Source organism: Lepidochelys kempii, chromosome 15 (assembly GCF_965140265.1).
Source record: "Lepidochelys kempii isolate rLepKem1 chromosome 15, rLepKem1.hap2, whole genome shotgun sequence".
NCBI lineage: Eukaryota > Metazoa > Chordata > Testudines > Cheloniidae > Lepidochelys > Lepidochelys kempii.
In genome coordinates, this window is record NC_133270.1 from 23,649,433 (window position 1) to 23,669,894 (window position 20,462).

General features: G+C 48.2%; 1 protein-coding gene across 1 annotated transcript in view; it reads right to left on the reverse strand.

The window, feature by feature from the left end:
- The window catches only part of LOC140898584 (transmembrane protein 132B-like), a 361,367-nt gene extending 342,086 nt beyond the window's left edge, over positions 1 to 19,281 (reverse strand). The window contains exon 1 of the mRNA XM_073312583.1: positions 19,191 to 19,281. Within this exon, the coding sequence (XP_073168684.1) occupies positions 19,191 to 19,272 (82 nt within the window). The 5' untranslated portion in view covers positions 19,273 to 19,281. The remainder of the gene's footprint in view (positions 1 to 19,190) is intronic.
- Between the last annotated feature and the right edge of the window lie 1,181 nt (positions 19,282 to 20,462).

The window sequence follows — 20,462 nt, forward strand, 5'->3', positions numbered from 1 at the left end:
CGGGAGGGGACGGGAAAACAGTTTAGCAGCTTGGCATCTCTGCCACCATCATCAGAAAATACAAGAGACCCAGCCATTAAACTCTACATTCAAGGGCCTTCAACACACTACATCTACCAGCGGGTGAGTCAAAGAAGCATTTTGGAAAAACCAGCTGAAGAGGCATGTAGTCAACCCAGGACATCGCTCATGGACAGTTAGAGACATTTAAAGAAAAAATTAACATTGGGAACCAATTTACTTTTGCTGCTCTGTGAAACAATCATGCCGCAGGAATTGCAAGTAAATGGCTGGAGTTCACATAGCTGGAACAGTGAAGAAAACAGCATAGAACTTTAATGGCGATATGAAATTCAATTGAAATTGATGGCTGGAAAAGTAAAACATTTTAACATCCTGTCAATGTAACATCAGCATAAACACACACACACACACCCAATGGCTGAGGACCAATTTCCCCCAACACTGCAATCTGTTCACAGAAGCACCATATAAGTGTCTATCGTTCCCATAGGGCTGTCAAAAAAATGGGGGAAAAAAATCTTCTCTCTTCCCTCATACAGTAACTTAAGCAGTAAATGAATATTCTAACGTCCCCAGACTTTGCACCACTGAGATTTTTCATTTAAAGCCCATACATTGTAAAAGTGGCAATCCGTTATTATAGCCTGTCCCATCCATTTCTTGGAAAGATTGGAAACTGCTTTTGTGTTTCATCTTCGTTTGGAGCCATAACTCATAAGATGTCGAGGCTGTTTGAGCAGATTTTGTATCAACCATCTGCGGCTGACGTACGTTTCAAACACTGATCTCTTTTGTTATGGAGTCTGTTTCCAGCAAACAAATGGAAATACTGTTGATGGGGGTGTACTTTTCTAACATCTCAAAATATTGTTTTGCAGGGTTTTTTTTAAGAGTTTGGCAGAAGGTGGATAAAAAGACAAAACATTCTGACTGAGTAAAGAAAAATAATTTGTTACAGTTAGCCTACAATGTTATTTTTTTAAACAAAGTTACGTTACTAATTTTGGGCCTAAGTCCCAAAGCCTTTTCTCAGGCAAATCTCCTGTTACAGCTTCAGCGGGAGACTTGTCTGGGGAAAGCATTCTGAATTTGGCCCAAACATTTCAGAATTATACCTTACATAAACGGGGCTTGAATAAGTACCTAGGATAAAAATTTCCAAAAGCTCCTGTGATTTAGGAGCTTAAGTCCCACTGACTTTCCATGGGACTTGGGCTCTTAACTGCGTAAGGCACGGTCTACGCTGAAAACATAGATCAACATAGTTACTGCACTCCGGGGGTATGAAAAACCACAGGAGTGAGCGCCGTGGCTGTACCAGTTTAACCCCTGGGGTAGATGCTTCCATCAACCTCGCTACCATCGCTGGGGGAGGTGGAGTTCCTGCAGCGACGGAAAAGCCCCTTCCATGGCTCTAGTCTGCGTCTACGCATTGAGGCTACACAAGCACACCGCCACTGCTGTGTAGTACCCGCAGCGGAGACGTGGCCTTGAAAACAGGATGATGATCAATTCCTAAATCACTTGGGTGATTTTTGAATAATATTAATCTCTAGAGCCTGATTCTGAGAAAAGGAATGAATGCTATGTGGCAGGTGCTAGTCATGTTGCTTAAAGCACAGTTGGAAAGCGCTCAGGTACCATAGGGATGAACACAGAACCTGTATAATTTTCAGAGGTGTTGAGCACCTACAGTTCCCACCTGTGAAGATCAGTCCATGGAGTTACATATTACACTTCCTACATAAACTCCCTGGCACGAGCAGAGGGAAGTGTTCACGTGGGCAGCTCACACAGTTACAGTGTAACTGAACTTGTTCCAGCGTGTTGTACCAGTTGATTCATGGTTAGGCTTTGAAATGCAAATTAATCATTATAACTTTTAATTGAGCTAATGTAAGCATCATATGTTCCTAATTACACAATGCAGAGGGGGAAAAAACTATTGCAAATGAATGTAACTGCTTAATCTAATCAGGATGGCAAGTTGTGTTTTAATTACAAATTGGTGTGCACAGGCAAAGCATCTGCTATGATTTAGTGGCTATGGTCCTGATGCGCAGAAGACCTGGTATTCTGACATCCCTCCGCATGCTGTTCAAGCCTACAGGTGCCAAATATCAACCACCTCCTTTCTCCTCCCCACACACAAACATGGAAACCCACATTCTGAATGTGCCAACATGCCCATGGCCCCACTGCAACTTTTACTGGGGGCTCTCTCCACAAACACACCTCTGGGATTTCAGCATCTGCAGCGCGCGTGTTCACACTTCCTCAGGCACTGGTGTTACAAGGGACCATCTAGCCTCCTTGCTTTTTCTCCAGCAAAGGAAACCCTGTCCTTAAAACGGCCTTCGCCCCCACATCTCTCCACTCCTGCGCTGTATAATCAAGGCTGCCTAAGACCTCCTGTACTCCTCTGCACCTACAGTCCTGGAGAACTCAGACTTAGCCCTTAGAAATGACTCCCCATTTTAAGCTGTGTAACAGTTTTCACGCATATAGGCTGAGATCTTCAAAGGCACTTAGGGGACCTGGGCACCCAATTCTCATTAAAACTGGATGGCACTTGAGTGCCTAAATCCCATAGATGGCTTTTAACATCTCAGCCTTAGAGTAAAAGTTTGCACACTAGGTCTTAATTTAGCCCAAAAGGGTTGAATCCTGCTCACCTTACTCCCACATTTAGCCCCATCTGATAGGCCCCAGAGATGGAAAACAACATATCAGAGATGAGCACACAAAACCAAGAATAATTAGTTAAATATGGGGGTAGCATTTAGTTTCTTACCTTTTATACATAAATTAAAAAAGAAACTCTATTTAGTCCAGCTCACTATCTGTCAGTTTTGCTTTACAAAAATCAAAGTGCCATTGGAGTTCATTTCCTTGACACTCTTACAAATCAAAACACTGGGAAATGCATTCAAAAAATCACTCCCCGACAAAGACTTTGTAATCTGAGCTAGAGCCCGGAGCAAATTTTTTACAACCAGATTAAAAACCCCTGCATATTGTGGATTTTAATGGACAGGCTGATAGAACTGAGTGACTATAACATAAGGGAACACAGTTGCATAATGCATCACCCTGAGTCTATATTACTGCGAGATATGGGAAGATGACAATGTTTGCTGCCCGACTCTACCTGAGGGTCAGAAAAATATTCATTTGCCAATAACTCCGCTGGTAATTAACTGGAGTGTTTCCGGGAGGGAAGAATGCCTCTGAAACATTATGGGGGTTACAACGTGGTATCTAAAAAGCAATGACAAGCTGTTTTTTCCTCACATTCTTTCATATGATGTGGTAACTCTGATTTACCAAAAGGATTAATAAAGCCTCATGGTTTCTGAGCACACTCGCATGTGTTTCAGATTTGCCCAGCAAAACACATTAAAACTAAAAACATTAATCATTTTTTTTTAAAACATTAGGGCACGGTTTACTGTGGAACAATCTCCATTTCTCCCACTAAGTGGACAGATGGATTGCTACTTTGAAATTGGGTACAGTGTGGAATTTGGCAGAGGTCTCCAATTTGGCAATGTCTCCAGCCTCACTTCTTTCTTCAAATTCACCGACTTGCAGAGGTTTGGTGTACGAGATGCACTAAGCAGACTGAAGAGCTCTTTTAAGGCAAAAAAGTCTTAGTCTCATTAAGTATTATTTTTAAGTAGCAGAACTTGAAGTTCTAAGGAAATGCTCATCACCACCACCTTTTTTCCAGTGTCCAAGTTGGGTAGGGACAGCTTCTGTTGGTTTCTTGGCTTTGGTACCTAGATTGCCAGCCACCACAAGTCTTAGCTCATTTTACAGATGGGAAACTGAGGCACAGGGAGCTAAGTGATTCTCCCATGCTCACACAAGAAGTCTGTGGCAAAACAGGGTCTTGAAGCCAGGTCTTACATGTCCCGGGTCAGTGCACCAACCACCAGGCCATCCTTCCTTTCAAGAAAATGATCAGTTTCTTCAAATAATATTGCGTTCTCCAAAAAAATAATATGTAAAGGCCCAATCCTGAAACACTTACTACCCTGAATAGTTCAGTGAGACTTCTTGCCGCAGTAACTCAGTACAGCAACAAGCATCTTCAGGATCTGCCCATCAGCCAGCAACCCTTGTTCTGCTCTCCCTTTTACTCTCACAAGGGAAATAAGGGTGGGCTAGGCCAGTACTTGGAGGGGGCCTCCTCTCTAAAGAGCTCCTTGATGCTGCAGGAAGTGGGATCAGTTCAGACGGTGTTTCTTAGGGCCTGGCCTGACCAGCATTCACTGCCAGACATGGTGCTTGTTATGGGGCACGGGCCCGTTCAGGATAATAGATTGCAGTCAACAGTGACCCTTTCAAGCTGATGAAAACGGACAGACAAAAGAAATATTAATTTTGAGCTCATAAGAAACTATCATGAACAGCAAATTCCCCAGCCATAAAAATGGCTCTGCATATATCAATGAAAACCAGAGCCTCAGTGAAAACCAGAGCCTCATGCTGGCTGGAGCCAACCTCTGGAGCAAACTCCAAGATTACAGCAAGCAGACTCAAAAGGCATGAAAGCAATCTCTGAACAAAGCTAAACGCAATGTTAAGACTCCAGAGTACATACTTACCCACCCATTTCTTAGCAAGCCATGTGAATAGGTTTGCAGCCTAAGTATCCTGACTTGTCCGTATCTTCAGCTGACTTTCTGATATATGGGTCAATACTTGTTTATCTGACGAAACATGTCAACTCATTTTTCTTCAGCTTTCAGAGATACCTTTTAAAACAGCCATTTACTTTAACCCTAAATCATCTGCCTATGCCTGTCTTCACTCAGAGAGAGGAAGCCCAGCAGAGTAAGACGCAGGTAATTCCCCTTGATCTGAAAGCTCACTTTCTAAATCAAATCAATTTTTCCTAACTTAATTTGTCTAATCGAAATCACTGACCCATGCAGTGTTCTCACAATCCTTTGACAAGAGCTGCACCAATTGAAGCAAGGCTAAAACGCTTCAGCCAGACCAATTCGTGGAACTCTTTAGAGGAATTCTTTCGTTGCTGTAATTAATTTTTTAAGTGCCTCAGTGGGATGCTCCGAATTCAAACCCAGGCCAGGGAGTAATGATTATGCTAATGGAAAAAGCTGTGCAGTAAATAATTGTGTGTGTGCTGCTGAAAGAGATCGTTTCCAACGGAGAGCTGATGCCACATTTTGTAGATAACCACTTACATGAGAACGTTCCCAGTACCGAAGCCTGACACAGTGATTCCCAGACACTAGTGTGCTTATACCTCTCTTGCCATGGGACCTTCAGGCTTCCCCCTCCCTACTTCACTTGTGAGTCCGTACTGGATTTACAGCTCTGACATCCTTCTCTCATTCAGCCATGTGCACTTGAAGTCCTCATGGACCTACAGGGCATTTTAGAGCATACACGGAACCACCCAGCTCCACGGGCCTGATCCTGCAGGGGTTGACTGTCTCTTGAAAGACACTGAGCACCCTCAACTCCCATTGACTTCAGCAGAAGTTAAGAGCACGCTGTACCTCCCGAGGGGTTGCGGGATCAGGGCACTCTCTGGTAATCCTGTACAATTGCCTCAAAAAGATTGCAAGCCATAGGCCAAGATGCAGACGTGATCTCTAATTTTAGATGCCCAGAAGTGAGACATCCAAGATCCCAATTCTCCACTGCCATGGAGACCTCTGCACAGTGGCTATCTAGAAAAAGGGCATGACAGTATTTCTAATGCACTTTGAGATCTACAGGGGAGAAGCATTAAATAAGAGCTAGGTGGTGGTATTGGTCTAGCTCTGCCCAGTGGATTTAGGAGGGGAAAGTGTCTCAACTTCAGATGACATTAACATTTATATGACTTGTTTTTAACGGAGATGAGTTTTCTGGCCCAAATTCACTGACGCTAACAAATTTCAATGGATTCCTTTCAAATGAAATACAATCAGTGAATAAGGGCATATCATTTTGGTTATATAGAAAAAAAAAGGAAGAAACCTTTTTATATTAATTCCAGTGGCTGCCAGAGATGAACAAATAATAATGCTGATAACGAATATACTCCATTATTGCAAAACAGGGCAGAGAACGTCTTAGTGCAAGATGATGTTTTTAGAGATAGTGTGACTCTACCTTCCTCCTTTTGGTTCTTGATGAGCCACAGAGCATGCTTTCACCGTGTTCAACTAAATTCCCGTGTCCTTTATTGTACAGATAACTTACAACTGTCATATATTTATCCACCTGCACAGAACTCATTTTTCTAGCCACTGTCCGGCCACCATTTAAATAGTTCCTTTTGTTACCGACTCTTCCATCAGCTAATGCAAGGATCTAAAGGGTGTAAGCACTGAAGAGGAAGAGGAATAGCTTAGGGTCATCCAAGGGACAGAGCTAGAAATCATGGAATGCAACTGAGGGAAGGGGAAATTTAGGCTGAATATCAGGGAGGTCTAATAGACTGTGAAATGGTCTGCCAAAGGACACAGTAGACGCCTCATTCCTGGAGTCATTTAAAAATGGACTAAACAATCCCGCATTGTGGGAGGGGATGGAAAAGATGACTTAATGGGTCTTTTCCATCTCTTATTCCTATGATTCTGTGCAACTGATGCATGCGGGTAGCTGAGTGTCCCGTGCTAAAAAAGATGAGAGCGCAGAGAAGCCCATGATGTGTCTCGGTCTGCATGGCCACAGAGCTGCTGCTATTAGATCAAACTTTTTAGACCCTGGATTTCAACTTCTATAATTAAACTAAAATCTAGTTCACTAAATGTACACACACATTTTCTTCTTTCTTTCCCCCATTAAGCAATGAAAGAATTTAATAGGACTTTGCTCTTCAATGCGGTCTTCCGCCCAAGGGCTTTACAAACACCTGTGACACTTACACTCACCACCCTGTGAGCTGGGACAGCAGCAGCATTCCCATTTTACCGCTGGAGAACTGAAGAACAGACACACTCACTGCCCGATTCCCAGAGCTGCTGAGCACCCAGTGACTTGATGAATGTTACCAAAGAAGTTCGTGGCAGAAGCAAGAATACAATCCAAATCTCCCAACTCATACTTCTGTGATTAAAGCACCAGACCATCCTTTCTCCCTTTAAGGTTACTGTGGGGTTCTTCTCTTCTCTGAATCAAAAATGTCACTCCTGAGTGAGTAGCAAACAGACTGTTTCTCTTTGGCAGCCACAACTGCTGTGTTTCCGGTGTGTTCAAGGATTCCCTGCCCTAGAGTCTATGGATTCTGCCTGTATCTTTCTATAGGAAGTTCTGGGTACCACATTTCTTCCTTTCAAAGCAGCACATTCCATTAAATGTAATTTCTCCCCACCCCTACCCCATTGCAATCATGCAGCCGCCAAACTAACTGATAGCAGGTCCTAAACAAAGATACACATTAAGCATGTGTGTCATTCATGAGAGTGGTGGGGTCTGGAGTCCAACTAAGAGTCTGCTAAATAACATAAAATGGTTCTTTTTTCCAACTTGGGAAATTCTTTATGAAAGATGTCCAAGTCTCCTTTTTGACAAGGCAATGCCTGGATCCTGCCGGTGTCCTGACATCTAACGTTGCACATAAAATGCATAAACAACATAAATGCTGTTGCTTCCACTGCTCTCCCGATCAGAGAAACTAGATTAAAATCATCTGCTGGCAGGTTTATTACATGGCCGGCAAGAAGATAAGGGTACCATGCACCATACCTCTGCACTTAACAAGAGATGAATCTCTGCTTTGCCATCTGTTTTTCAAATGTTTCCATATTAACAAAAGAGACCAAAGACGTAGGCAGGCACCTTTAACGGAATCATCAAAAGGATCTTGATTTCTTTCTTTGGTAAGAAGAAGGACTTTTCTTCCTGCAAAAAAAAATATTATCTTCCACAGGCAAACTCTTCACAGAGTTCCCTTAGAGGTGGTGAGATTTCCCTAACACACTACCCGCAACTTAGCACCAGGCTGAGACAGTGGTTCAATACTAGGGAGTATCTGTCCTGTGAGCGGTAAGGGACCAACTCAAATAAGCAAGCGCTACTCACTCCACAGGCTGGGGGAGAGCCCTTAAGATCCCAGGGCCCTTTTCGCAGGAGTAGGGATTTTAGACTCAAAGTCTTAACTAGACTCTGATTTAGGTCATTACATTGGTCTGTTTAAATTCCCCAGTGGTTTCAATTGTATTCTTCTTCCCTTCCCATTCTGAATAGCTTTGTAGCATTGCCGTTTGTTGTTAAATATATATATATATTTTCTAACTTCGGTACTTATTACCATAACGTCTGGAGGTCTCGCATTCTTTACTGTATCCAGCTTCACAGCATTTAAGGCCAGAAGGGACCATTAAATCATCTAGTGGCATCTAATTTTCATCCAGATAGTTAATCCTTCAACACCCATGTGAGGCAGGGTTACTGTGAATTCTATGGAACCCATTTTTCAGGTGGGGAAGTGAGGCCCAGAGAGACGAAGGGCTTAGATCTACCCAGGGACTTTGGCATCTAATTGACACCTGAGGTGCCACAGATCCTCAAAACCTTAGCTCAGCTACTTAACCGTGCAGGTACCTAAATCCCCTTGGCCCCAAAGTTTCTATCAGTGGGCAGGCACAAAACTGCTTAAGTCCTGACAACCCCAAGCTCCTTGGCAGCCTAGCTGATGCCCAAGTCTCCAGAGGCGCTCTGGCCATTGCCCTGCTTATCTCACCTGAGGGGCCTGAGCCCGCGCGTGTTCTCAGAGCATGCCTATTGGGCTGGGCCTTACACAAGAGAAAGCCAGCAGTGACCAGATCAGCAATGTGCTTTGCTGGGGCTGGGACATGTGCATGTCCCAGACTACCCAACTGCCTAGTGGTTAGGGCACTGCCCCAGGTTGTAAGACACCAGTTTTCAAATCCCTGCTCTGCCTGATTTCAAACAGGGACATGAAACCAGGATGCCTGCATCCCAGGGGAGCTCCCAGGCTCCCACACTGTTAAGCATTCTGGGTGCAGGGGGGTCTCCATCTGTCATGTTGATCCTGTGTCTGCTTCATATAAATATTCACTGGCCCAGACAGAAAGACTGACTCTGTAACCAGGTGGTCGGGGCACTTCTTGGGACGTGGGAGACTGGAGTTCAAGTCCCTGAACCAAATTACTGGGTGGGCTATTGGCCATCATTGCATGGGGGTCACTCTCTCCTCTCGAGAAAGGGCTGGCCCGGGTCAGCCCTACCTCCAGGAGAGGCGTCATAGCTGCGACTCCCAAATAGAGTTAGGGACTCTATTTGGGACTCCCAAATAAAATACCGTAGAGGGGTGGGGCCTGAGCCCCCACCTTCTCCTCAGCATTTCCTACTGGCTGCCTTAGGCCACTCCCTGCTCAGCTTGCTGGTTTCTGAGAATCCCATTTGTAGGCACCTAACTGTCCCCATGCCTTGTACAGGGAACCGAGGGGCCTAACTCAGGGCTGAGAATTCTACTAGGTGGCAGGGCACCTAAAAATTAGGCACTGCAAATTCCTTTGGGGATCTAGCCCTAAGCGACTTGCCCACAGCCACATCAGGAGCCTGCGGCAGCATCAGGGAAGTGAACTCAAGTTTCCCCAACTCACAGAGTAGCACCCTAACCACCAGATCTCTCTTTGGTTGCTGTTTTCCATCCCAGTGGTGGGGGAAGTGATCACCCAGAGAGAATCTGCAAAGCAATTTGAGAGGAGCACAGCTGTACAAATAGAAGATATTGGAAACGGCATATAAAAAAACCCATATGCAGTAGGCTCTGGCCTAGTGGAAGACTGTGATGTTTGCTCCTGGCATACGTACCTCCCTCCCTTCCATGAGGACAGAACTAAGCGAAACGTGTTCCCCAAGCTTGGCACAATGTTGTTGATTTTTTTCCTTCTTCTTCTTCTGGTGAAAAATCTGATGCCACACTTCGCTCCTGTCTTTGCCTGAAGTGGCGAGAGACCGTGAGGGTGTAATCAACTCTTTTAAAATGATCTTAAACGACAGGCAAATTGATCAAGTGGTAAGTCTCAGCTGCTTTTGCACTTGAACAAACTGGTTTTCTGTGAAAAACAGTGTCTACACTGCCGTTCAATAACATCACTCCTGAAATATGCATACCTGCCTTCATTTCATCACCAAAGTTTGGAAGAAAAGCAGTTTAAAATACACACACAAAATCTGGAGTACCTCATAAATTAATGAAGTTTTCCCAGCTCTAACACCCACCTGTGTAACCAAAGAACAATTGAAAGCCTGTTGTAAGAGTATTTTTGGATTATCATCATCATCACCAACATATATATTGCCCTTGTGCCTAGAAGCCAGCCAGGTCAGGATCCCAATAGGCTCGGTACCGTGCAAACATATAGCCCCTTCCCCAAAGATCTTACTCTGAATATATCACAGTGGTCACTCTCCAGGGTAGGCAGGGCAGCCGATCGTACAGCAATCTGAGCCACATAAGGACCTAGACAGAGTCAGATACAGTGTGCCCTTTACCCACTGCTGTAACTCGCCTCAGAGGACATCTCTGCATGTCAGTTTTGCCTCTTTGCTTTCAGATGTCGACAGCCTCCACTGAGGGACCATTTGGGAAAATTCCTGACAATGTGGAACAGAAGCATCTTCCACTACCTAAAAAGCACCGAGGGACATAAACAAGTGGTAATTCTCACTGAAAAGCCTTAAAGTGAGAATATTTGAAGGCTGTACTTGGAGAGTGTTTATGTGCGATAATCACATTCCAAGGCACCAGCAGAGCAATTGTCAAAGGTGAGTGCTAGCTTTCTGTTAAAAAAATTCCAGCCACTGCCTGTCATTAAAAGCATCAAGTGTCTGATGAAATTTTAAGGGGCCTGATTTTAATCTCCCTTAACCATCCATTCCAGCAGAGTTGGTCCTCACTTACATTCGTATGAGAGAGCAGAATGAGGCCCACTATCATTGGTAAATTAGAAAGTGAAGAACAGGCAAGCACAGACTCTGATCTCAGTTACGCCACTATGTAAACAACTCATGACAGAGGAGTTAGTCCGGATTTACAACTAGTGTAACCAAGAAAAGAATGTGGCTTATTAAACAATAAGTATGGCAAAGTCACAGGCATGCATCTCTCTGGAAAACATGGTCCACTGAGTGGCTGATAAGTAACAGATTAAGATTTTCAAACCAACAAGGTTTAAACAAAAAGGAATAGGGTTTTACAGAACACATGAGACCAATTTTTCATAGCTGGCTGGCTATGCTGCACTTCCTGAATATGCATGGCTCCTTCACGCATGCCAAATGCACAGTTACGTGAACAAAACGAGTATCTTTGCACATAGACAGATAACTTTGCACGTACCCATCTGAAGATGTCAGTACCATTCTGTGCCCAGTACTGCTTCCACGGAGAGCTTTACAATTGACATCAGTGGGAGCAGCTTGATGAATTAATGCAGTCTGAAGCTATATGTATCTGTACCCACAGTCACCCCACCCTGTGAGCAACCCCGTTCAACAACCAGGGGCAACAATCAGCAAGCAAGTCCTTAGCAGCATCATGGTGTCTTTGGCAGGCACATGTCTAGGGAACTAGAGCATGGGACAGGAGGCACAAAGGTGAAATCCTGGCCCCACTGAAGTCAATGAGAGACTTCAGCAGAGCCAGGATTTCACCTAACATCTCCATGCAGATGACACGCTGGGGATCTGAGGTCTGGACACCCTGCTTCTCCCATGGGAAAGCAAATCCTGCCACCATGAGGTCCCAAAATATCAATTTGGAGGGAACTCCGTAAGTGGAACCTCAGGGAGTTTTCCCCTCCCCCGTGCCCTCTTCCCGCAGTGATTCCTGTAGCGGGGCCAGTCTAGCCCTATATGGGTCCATTATAAAGAATAAGCAGCACCTACTGTGTTAATGCCAGTTTAGTCACTGGGACAGCAGTGTTTCGAGTGAGTGTCTCGAAGCCTGGATCGTGCCCAGTAGTAAAATACACCAAAACTAATTGTACTGTATGGATTTTTGTATGTAACTATTTTGGAGTGGAAACCTAAAGAGAGACGATCGATCAGCTGAAAAGTCTGATTTCAGTGAACGGAGCTTTGAGACCAAGCTTGACAAATTGAAGAAAATGATCAAAAATTGAAACACGCTGAATGATTTTCTAGTGTTTGAAATATACAAAATCAGGGTGGCGTGTCAGTGACTGAAGAATATTGAGCAAGGACAGGACTGTACTCTCGCTGGACCAGATTCTGATTTCAGTAACAATGCCATAAATCCAGAGTAATTCCATTTATTTCAGTGGAGCTACACCAGATTTACACTGGTGTGATGTGCAATCAGAGTGTTTGAAATATATTCCTTTAGTGGGACTTTCAGCAGGAGGCAGCATATGATTCTACACGCACACATAAAGCTCCATTGTGAAAAGTAACCTTATTAGATGAAATATTTAAATCTAACGGATGCTGTACTAACCTGTAAACATAATCTGCATTTTTAAACTTCTTGTGTGATCACATTTTAGAAATTTCTTGTACAATGGATACTCTGGGTTTTTAGTGTCAAAGATGGCTCTGCATAAAAATGCTGCCGTATTCTGTAGCTAGAGTAATAGGCAGGTAGATACACACATATATAATCCCCCTCCACCTCTTCCATTCCAAGCACTTTTTTGCACGCAAGGATCTTCCTGGCCTGCGTACATTTTACAGCCATTAAGGCAGTAAATTCATTAAACCAAAAGTGAGTAAGCTCGGGAAGACCCAGTCCCGAGCTCTCCACGGCTCACCCAACAAGCAGACAACAGCACTGATGCCCGCTCACCTGCACAGAAGGAGACAGTACCTCCTGTTGATCAAAAGTGACCACTGCAACCAGTTCAGAAATACCTGGAGGGATTCGAAAGAGAGTCCCATTCAGCTCTTCCTACCTGCAAGGAGGCTAATTGCAATGCCTTAAGGATGGGAAGGGTTACAGGTGGAATCAGGCAGGCATGTGAAAAGTCGGGCAACTCATCCAGGTCATCCACAGGATACCTAGTCACATAACCTTAGAGACAGTTTCACTGCTGCCAGGCCGAGCCCCGGCAACAGACCAAGGACCACTACCAGGAAGATACACTCCAGAGCAGGGCATATGGGGCCGCTAGCAGCCAAGTGTGCGCACCCTGCTTGAAGCCCCATGCACTCCAGTTATTGTGTCACCAGAGACAGGGGAATGATCTCTCCACTGGATCCTCACAAAGTGATTTGAGCAACACACTGGAGAACAAACAAGTCGAGTCCACTTCAGAAAGCCGTCCAGAACACGGTGATGAGAACACAGAGCAGAACAACTGGTCCGAGACACAGAGATGCCCACAGAGCTGTCTGAATAAAGCCCCAGGTTGCCATGGCTCTGGGGGTATAAAATAGATGAAATGGTCGGGGTGAAACAGTAATGTACCACGGACGATTCCTGAAAGGCGCTTGTTAAAATGCGACCACCTTGCAGACGGAAAGCTTGGGAAGATTTCCCTGCCTTTCACTGTTCCTCACCTCTCTGGTCCACAAGCAAATGCACTCAAAGCCTATCAGGTGATGAGCAAACGTGTTGTGGGAGTTTGTGAGCAGGGTGTGAACTCCAGCTGTTTTACTGCACACCCTGTATTTCATTCACAGTGACCCCCTTCTAACGGGCTGGGTTTAGTAGCAGTGAGCAATAACACTAAAATTAGCATTTTCTCTCTCAAGGTTGGCTGCTCCTAGGGCTTCCCTGAAAAGACCATGCCATCCTAGACCTCAGCTCTTGCACCCAGAAAGACAGTTGGATCCCTTGATACCTGTTCTGTTCATTCCCTTTGAAGCACCTGGCATTGGCCGTTGCCGGACCATCGGTCTGACCCAGTATGGCCAGTCTTATGTTCCCTTTCACCAAGACCCATGCACCCTTACATCCAGAGGAGAGTTAATGTACGCACCTGCTAATGAATCAGGAAGAAATAACCAGCATATCCCTGCAGGATTCCAACACTGCTAAAGTGTAGGTCAACAGAAGCTGCTGCCACCCTGTTGAGCTACTGGTTGCATGGGAGGCAGCATTCCCCCTGAAGAGAAAGCAATGAGCCTATCCTGCCAGTCCCATCATTCCCCCTTAAACCTCCTCATTAGGCCTTCACCTGTATCCTTGAGGCCAATGGAGACTATAAGTAGAATAAAGCCTGCAAGATCTGGTCCTTACTAATGACAACTTCCATGCTCCCAAATGAGTGACTGCCTAAGCCAGTGATACTCAGACTGCGGCTCTTGAGCCATGAGTCCCTCTAATGTGTCTCCTGTGGCTCTTTGCAACACAATATTAAACCACTGTGTGATTTAATTATTAACTAATCTAAGTTATTAACCAATCAGAATGCTTTTACTGTGTTATTAACCAACAGTAGTTGATAAAATACTTGGTCAGGCATTTTGCTGGGAGAATTTTTATATATATATATACACACACACACATATACATACACACACTCTTTATATAAAACTAAATATTTAAATATGATATATAGTACTATAGTATATTAAAAATGAATTCACATGACTGTGGCTCTTTTGAATAATGTTAATCGCTAATTTGACTCCTGAACCACTGAGGTCTGAGCATCACTGGGCTACACTAGGCTCATTAGAAGTGAGGAGAGGAACAGAAAAACAGGAAGGGGAACCACGTTGTGGCTGAAATTCAATAAATTTGTGCACTGCTCCCCATCTTATAGCTGGCAAGGGTAAAAGGCGAAGAGAGTGGACAAACAGATTTCCCTCAAGGAAACATATTGCATTCTCTCCTCGTTATAACTAGAGGGGAGATGTGGAATATTCTCATTACCTAGAAGTAAAGAGGAGCTGCCAGATGCTTTGAGTAAGATCATTTTAAAATATTCTCCCTATTATGGGTAAACATCAAAGTGTTTGGAAGTTTATTTAAGCAAAAGGACCCAAACCTCAGCAGTACAGGATCTGAACCTCTTGGCTCTGCAGAACCAGGGCTGGCAGTCTCAGACTGAGAGGCTTGCGCATCAAATTCCCTTTGGCTTCTGCTTCTAAGCAGGTCAGGAATGTGCACAAAGTCCACTTTCTTGTAGCCCTTTGGCATTTCACCTTCTGCTTCTACACAGAACCAGCTGATGCAGACGCAAAGATACCCATCGGATATAATGAAGGCTGGGGCGGAGTTCTGAATATTTCCAAGCCTCACAGAAAATTTGAACTTCAGGTGAAGTTTTGTGATGCCCAGAAAGTGCAGCTCACAGACCATAGACTGTCCTGTCATCTACAACCCATGGCCGATGGGCATGACACAGGCCAGCTCTAGTGTGCAGCTAGCCAAGGTGAACAGGTGCACTAGATTAGACAGGCCAAAGAGAAGAGTGGGACTGTGAGGTTTCAGAGTAGCAGCCGTGTTAGTCTGTATCCGTAAAAAGAGCAGGAGGACTTGTGGCACCTTAGAGACTAACAAATTTATTTGAGCATAAGCTTTCGTGAGCTACAGCTCACTTCATCGGACGCATACAGTGGAAAATACAGTGGGGAGATTTTATATACACAGAGAACATGAAACAATAGGTGTTACCATACAGACTGTAACCCATTGTTTCATGTTCTCTGTGTATATAAAATCTCCCCACTGTATTTTCCACTGTATGCGTCCGATGAAGTGAGCTGTAGCTCACGAAAGCTTATGCTCAAATAAATTGGTTAGTCTCTAAGGTGCCACAAGTCCTCCTGCTCTTTTTACGGACTGTGAGGTGTTCACCAAACACCAGCCTGAACTGGAACTGCACTGCTCCTTTCCAAAGGCCACAGAGTAGTTTGAAGAGCAGAGGTAGAACGTTACAGAAGTCGGCTAAGATGGTACATTTCCAGCAACAAAGCGGGTTTTCATATGTATAAAAGAGTCAGGAAGGAGAGTGAGTTTGGGGGGGAAGGGGGGCGGAGGGTGAGAAAACCTGGATTTGTGCTGGAAGTGGCCCAACTTGATTATCATACACATTGTAAGGAGAGCGATCACTTTAGATAAGCTATTAGCAGCAGGAGAGTGGGGTGGGAGGAGGTATTGTTTCATGGTCTCTGTGTATATAATGTCTTCTGCAGTTTCCACAGTACGCATCTGATGAAGTGAGCTGTAGCTCACGAAAGCTTATGCTCAAATAAATTGGTTAGTCTCTAAGGTGCCACAAGTCCTCCTTTTCTTTTTGCGAATACAGACTAACAAGGCTGCTACTCTGAAAGAAAGGAGATGCACATTACAATGAGTAAGAAAAAAACCCCACTCCATTGCTACTACTGTAGAGACAGGCAGCAGCAGTGGGTTTCAACCTGTGGTCCGTGGACCCCTGTGGGTCTGCAGACGATATATAAGATTTCCAAAAGGATCCACACCTCTATTTGAAATTTTTTAAAGAGTCCACAAATGCAAACCACTGGTCTCCCGCTCTAACTCTAATGAAATCAACCGCTGGGTCTTACTCCGGCAATTAATATTTCAAAGAGTCAAAAGCTTGCAAAGGACTATTGCATGTAACAAACACAATGACACTGCCCAGGCGTCCCCCACCCCGGCTATGTCTGTTGACTGGGGTGGGGGGATGTTAAGCTTTGGCAAGCAGAGAGTCCCAGGTCTGTTTTCTCACGTCCCCCAGGGCGAGCTGAACAAACACTTTTGCTCGCCTTGCTGGGGAGAGAAATGTAATTTGTACCTCGCTATCTGTGAATTGGCAGCCGGACTGGGGATTAGGGAAAGTTTCCCCCAACTGATTCTCCCAGGACAGGCTCCGCGGTGGCGCAGAGAGGAAGGTTTAAGTGCAGAGATGCGGAGAGGGACCCAATGCCATGGAGAAGACTGCCGAGCTTTCCTGTCCTCTAGGGCTATGGGGTTCGACTTCTGCCTGCCCCTTCCTCTTCTTTCCCCCCGGGAAGGCGCATATCCAGGAGGGCTGAAAGCTGACTCCCTTCGCAGTTACGAGCATTTTCCCATTCTCTGCACCCATAACTCAAGGGTCCTTATTGAAATCTGTCCTGTTTGCATACAAAGACTCCTTGTGTCCCAGGTCATAGTGGTAACTGGGCTTCTACATTCACATCATAAGGCTCACTCATATTTAATCTGAAATCCTTCAATAACTAAACATTCAGCGCGAGTGTTTCCAAGCAAAATGCCTGCAACCCAGAGTGACAGCCGTGCGGCTCAATGGTCAATAAAAATAGAAGAACTACCGCGCTATTTCGGCACCGGCGCATCTACATTCAACTTGTTTTTAACTACCATTATTTCGTACTAAACCGCTGTGCGGGACCCCACGCCCCCAGTGGCGAGTTCAGCTGTTCCAGGAGAAGGTCCTTCGAGACTTCTGCAAGAGCCTGGGATGGGATGTTCGCCCCAAAGCCACCAAGAGGCAATCTGACCCCTTCCCCAGATCGGAGGGGGGACCCAAAATAAAACGCTGCTCTCACGCTCGATTGCAAACCATAATGCAGGGATATTATATAGTTTAAAGTCGGTTGCTTTCAAAACACGAATTAATTGGCTCCTCTGCTATTGACCTGAAACCCTGCAAGATGCTCAGATCCGCAGGGGAGACGCTCAGAGCCCTCAACTCCCCACTCAGGTAAGCTTGCAGGATCAGAGCCTAAATATGCTAGCAAATATGCTACCGGTGGGTCGAGGCTTTAGTCTTGCAAGAGTAGTCCCCCTGGGCTCAGTGGGGCATCAGTTGTTTTAAAGCAGAACCCCCATTGTCTGCAAAGATACATGAATGCGGGCCCACGGGGACTAGTCCGCTTGAGTTAAAGCCAGGCTTTGTGGGATGGGGGACCTTTCTTTTCCAGCGATTCCTGAACCCTTGTTGCTCTTTATCAAGCCAAGAAAAGCAGGCAACACCCTGCGTCCTGGCCAATCTCCTTACAGCCAGGAAAGGTGGCACTAGCATCAGGTCACCTACGAGTTTTAAATTCCTGGGATTTCTTTCTCTGCGACAACGGGGAGAGTGTCCGGTGAGCATTTCCCACCAGGGAGTCTTCACCGAGCGCGCAGCGACCCCCCCCCGCCCCCCCCCCCCCAGGTACAGTCGGGATCTTTACGCTTCTGCTCACTCGCTTTTCGCTAACTCTGCCCTTGCCCCAGAGCGGTGACATCAGTAACTTTCCCCAGGATTTCTTGTAAACACACAGCGGTCTGTGTTTCCCTCCAGAAGGTTGCAAAGCCCTCGGGATTCGGGGCTGTCCCTGCCGCTCGGTGGGAGGATGCCGGGGCCCCACCGCCAGTGGGATTGGCAAGCCTGGGGCTGGCAGCCCGGGAGAAATCCAGCCGGCTTCATGCTACCTGCGACCCCACCCCTCACATCTCCCCACCGCTGGCGGAGGCAGTGCCAGACCCTCAATTTGCCAGCCCTCCTCCAGCCGTGCCGCCTTGGGTGTCCCGCAGCTCGCCAGAGGGGAGGGGAGGCGGGAAAGCGTTCCTGTGCCCCGAGGGGGAGGCAGGGGTGGGAGAGAAGGCGACAGAGCCCAGCAGGTGGGTGGAAAACCCTCCCACCGCCTTCCCGACTGGGAAAGCTGGAGCGAGCTTTGCCAGGGGTCGGGCAGGGCTTGGGTGGGTGGGGGGGAGGTCGCCCCCCCCCGGGACCTGAACGAGGGCTGCTATTTCGGGCACCCCCCCCCAAGGAAAATGAACCCCAGGACCGTAGTGGGGGAGAGGGGCCAGCCCAGGAAGGGACTGTCACACCAATGGACAGTGTGGGAGGAGCTGCCCCCCCCCCGCCCCAGGGTGAGAGATCCGGGCCCCCCCCCCAGCCTCCTCAGTCCCCTGCGGACAGTTCGCAGCCGCGGGGGGGGGCGGGGGGGGTGATTCCGCCTTAAGTTTATTTGCGTCACTTCGCTTTGCCCTGCTCGTCCCCCTCCAGCGCCGCGAGCCGGGGGACGGAGGCGCCCGGCGAAGGTCACGCGTGGGAACGGACACGCCAGCCAGCCCCATCCTCCCCGGGGCACACGGGACACCCCGGCCCCGCCGCGCGCGCGCACCCCCCCCCCCCCGCACATGCCCCACGCGTGTCCAGCCCGCAGCCTCCGCGCGGGGGGGGGGCCCACACGTGAAACCCCCGCCACAACAACGAGGAAAAACTTCGCGGGGTTTTTTTTGTTTGTATTTTTTGTTTTTTTACCTTCGCACAGCAGGGCGGCCAGCGCCAACGCCAACGCGGGGCACCTGGGCACCATCCTCTCTGCTCCATCCCCAGCAGTCATGGTGCGGAGTTATTCGCAAGGGGAGGGGGGTGTGGCGGATTGAGGGGGGGGTCTGAGTAAACAGATCCCCCTCCCCCCCCTTGTGGTTAAACCACCCCCCAAAAAAAAAACCCCTAAAGAAGCGGCTCCGGCCCGCCAGCGATGACCACAGCCCCCGGGAAAGCCGAGCCCCCTGGGGCAGGGCCGGGGCGCAGCAGCCCGTCCTCCCGGGCGCACGGCGGCTGGCCCCGCGGTCTCCGCTCCTCCCAGCGCCGCGGGGAACCCTCGCCCATCCCCGGGCGCCGCGGGTGCTTGCAAATCCTCCCCGGCGGCCGGGCTCCACCCCGGCGGCTGGTCCCCGGCGCGTCCCGCCCCCCCCCCCCCCCAGCCCCAGCCTGCGGCCGGAGCCCAGCCCGGGCGGCTGCGGCGCTTCAGCCGGGGACCGCCCGTCTCACCTCCGAGCGGGGCGCATCTGCGAGCGGCGCCAGGATCCCCCCCCAACTCCCCCCAACTCCCGGGCTACAGCGCGGGGGGGCTGCGAGTGACGAGCCGGCAGCGCCAATGGAAGGGGGGTGGGCTGGGAAACGGGGCAGGCGGGGGGGGGGAGGAAGGGGGGCGGACACCCTGGGAACCCCCGGGAGTTGCGGGGGGAGGGGAATCGCCTTTACCTGCCTGGGCTGTAGCCCGAAGGGGAGCGGGGGGAGCCAGCGAGGCTCTGGCTCGGGGAAAGGGGGGGGGATTCAGGGGGGCGGGGGCAGACTGGCCGCTGCCCAGCTGTGCTAGCCCCTCTCCCGGGCAGCCCGCGGATCCCCTGCCCCGGGACAGGCCTGGGGGCTGCGGCTGGATGGATCAACCCTCGGGAGAAGGGCACAGGACGGGGTGGGGGGGCACCATGGAGGAGCAGCCTGGGGAGAAGCGGGGGAGGGGGGGGGGCGATCTCAGCCAGGCTGGCCCCAGCCTGGGAAACCACCGTGGGGAGGCCGGGAGAAGCGGATGCTCGGGAAGTTGTTCAGCTCCGCCGTGCAGGGGGGTGGGGGGCACCCCGCGGAGCCCCCGAGCGCCTCCTGCCCGCCCGGGGGAGCGCAGGGGCCGCCCCCCGCTGGGTCCCGCCGCGGCCCTCGCTCTCGGCCGGAGGAAGCGCCGCATTCAGGGGGTTCATAACAGCCCCCGGCTGGGCTCCTGGCCGCTCTCGGGGTCGCTCCCAGCGCCGC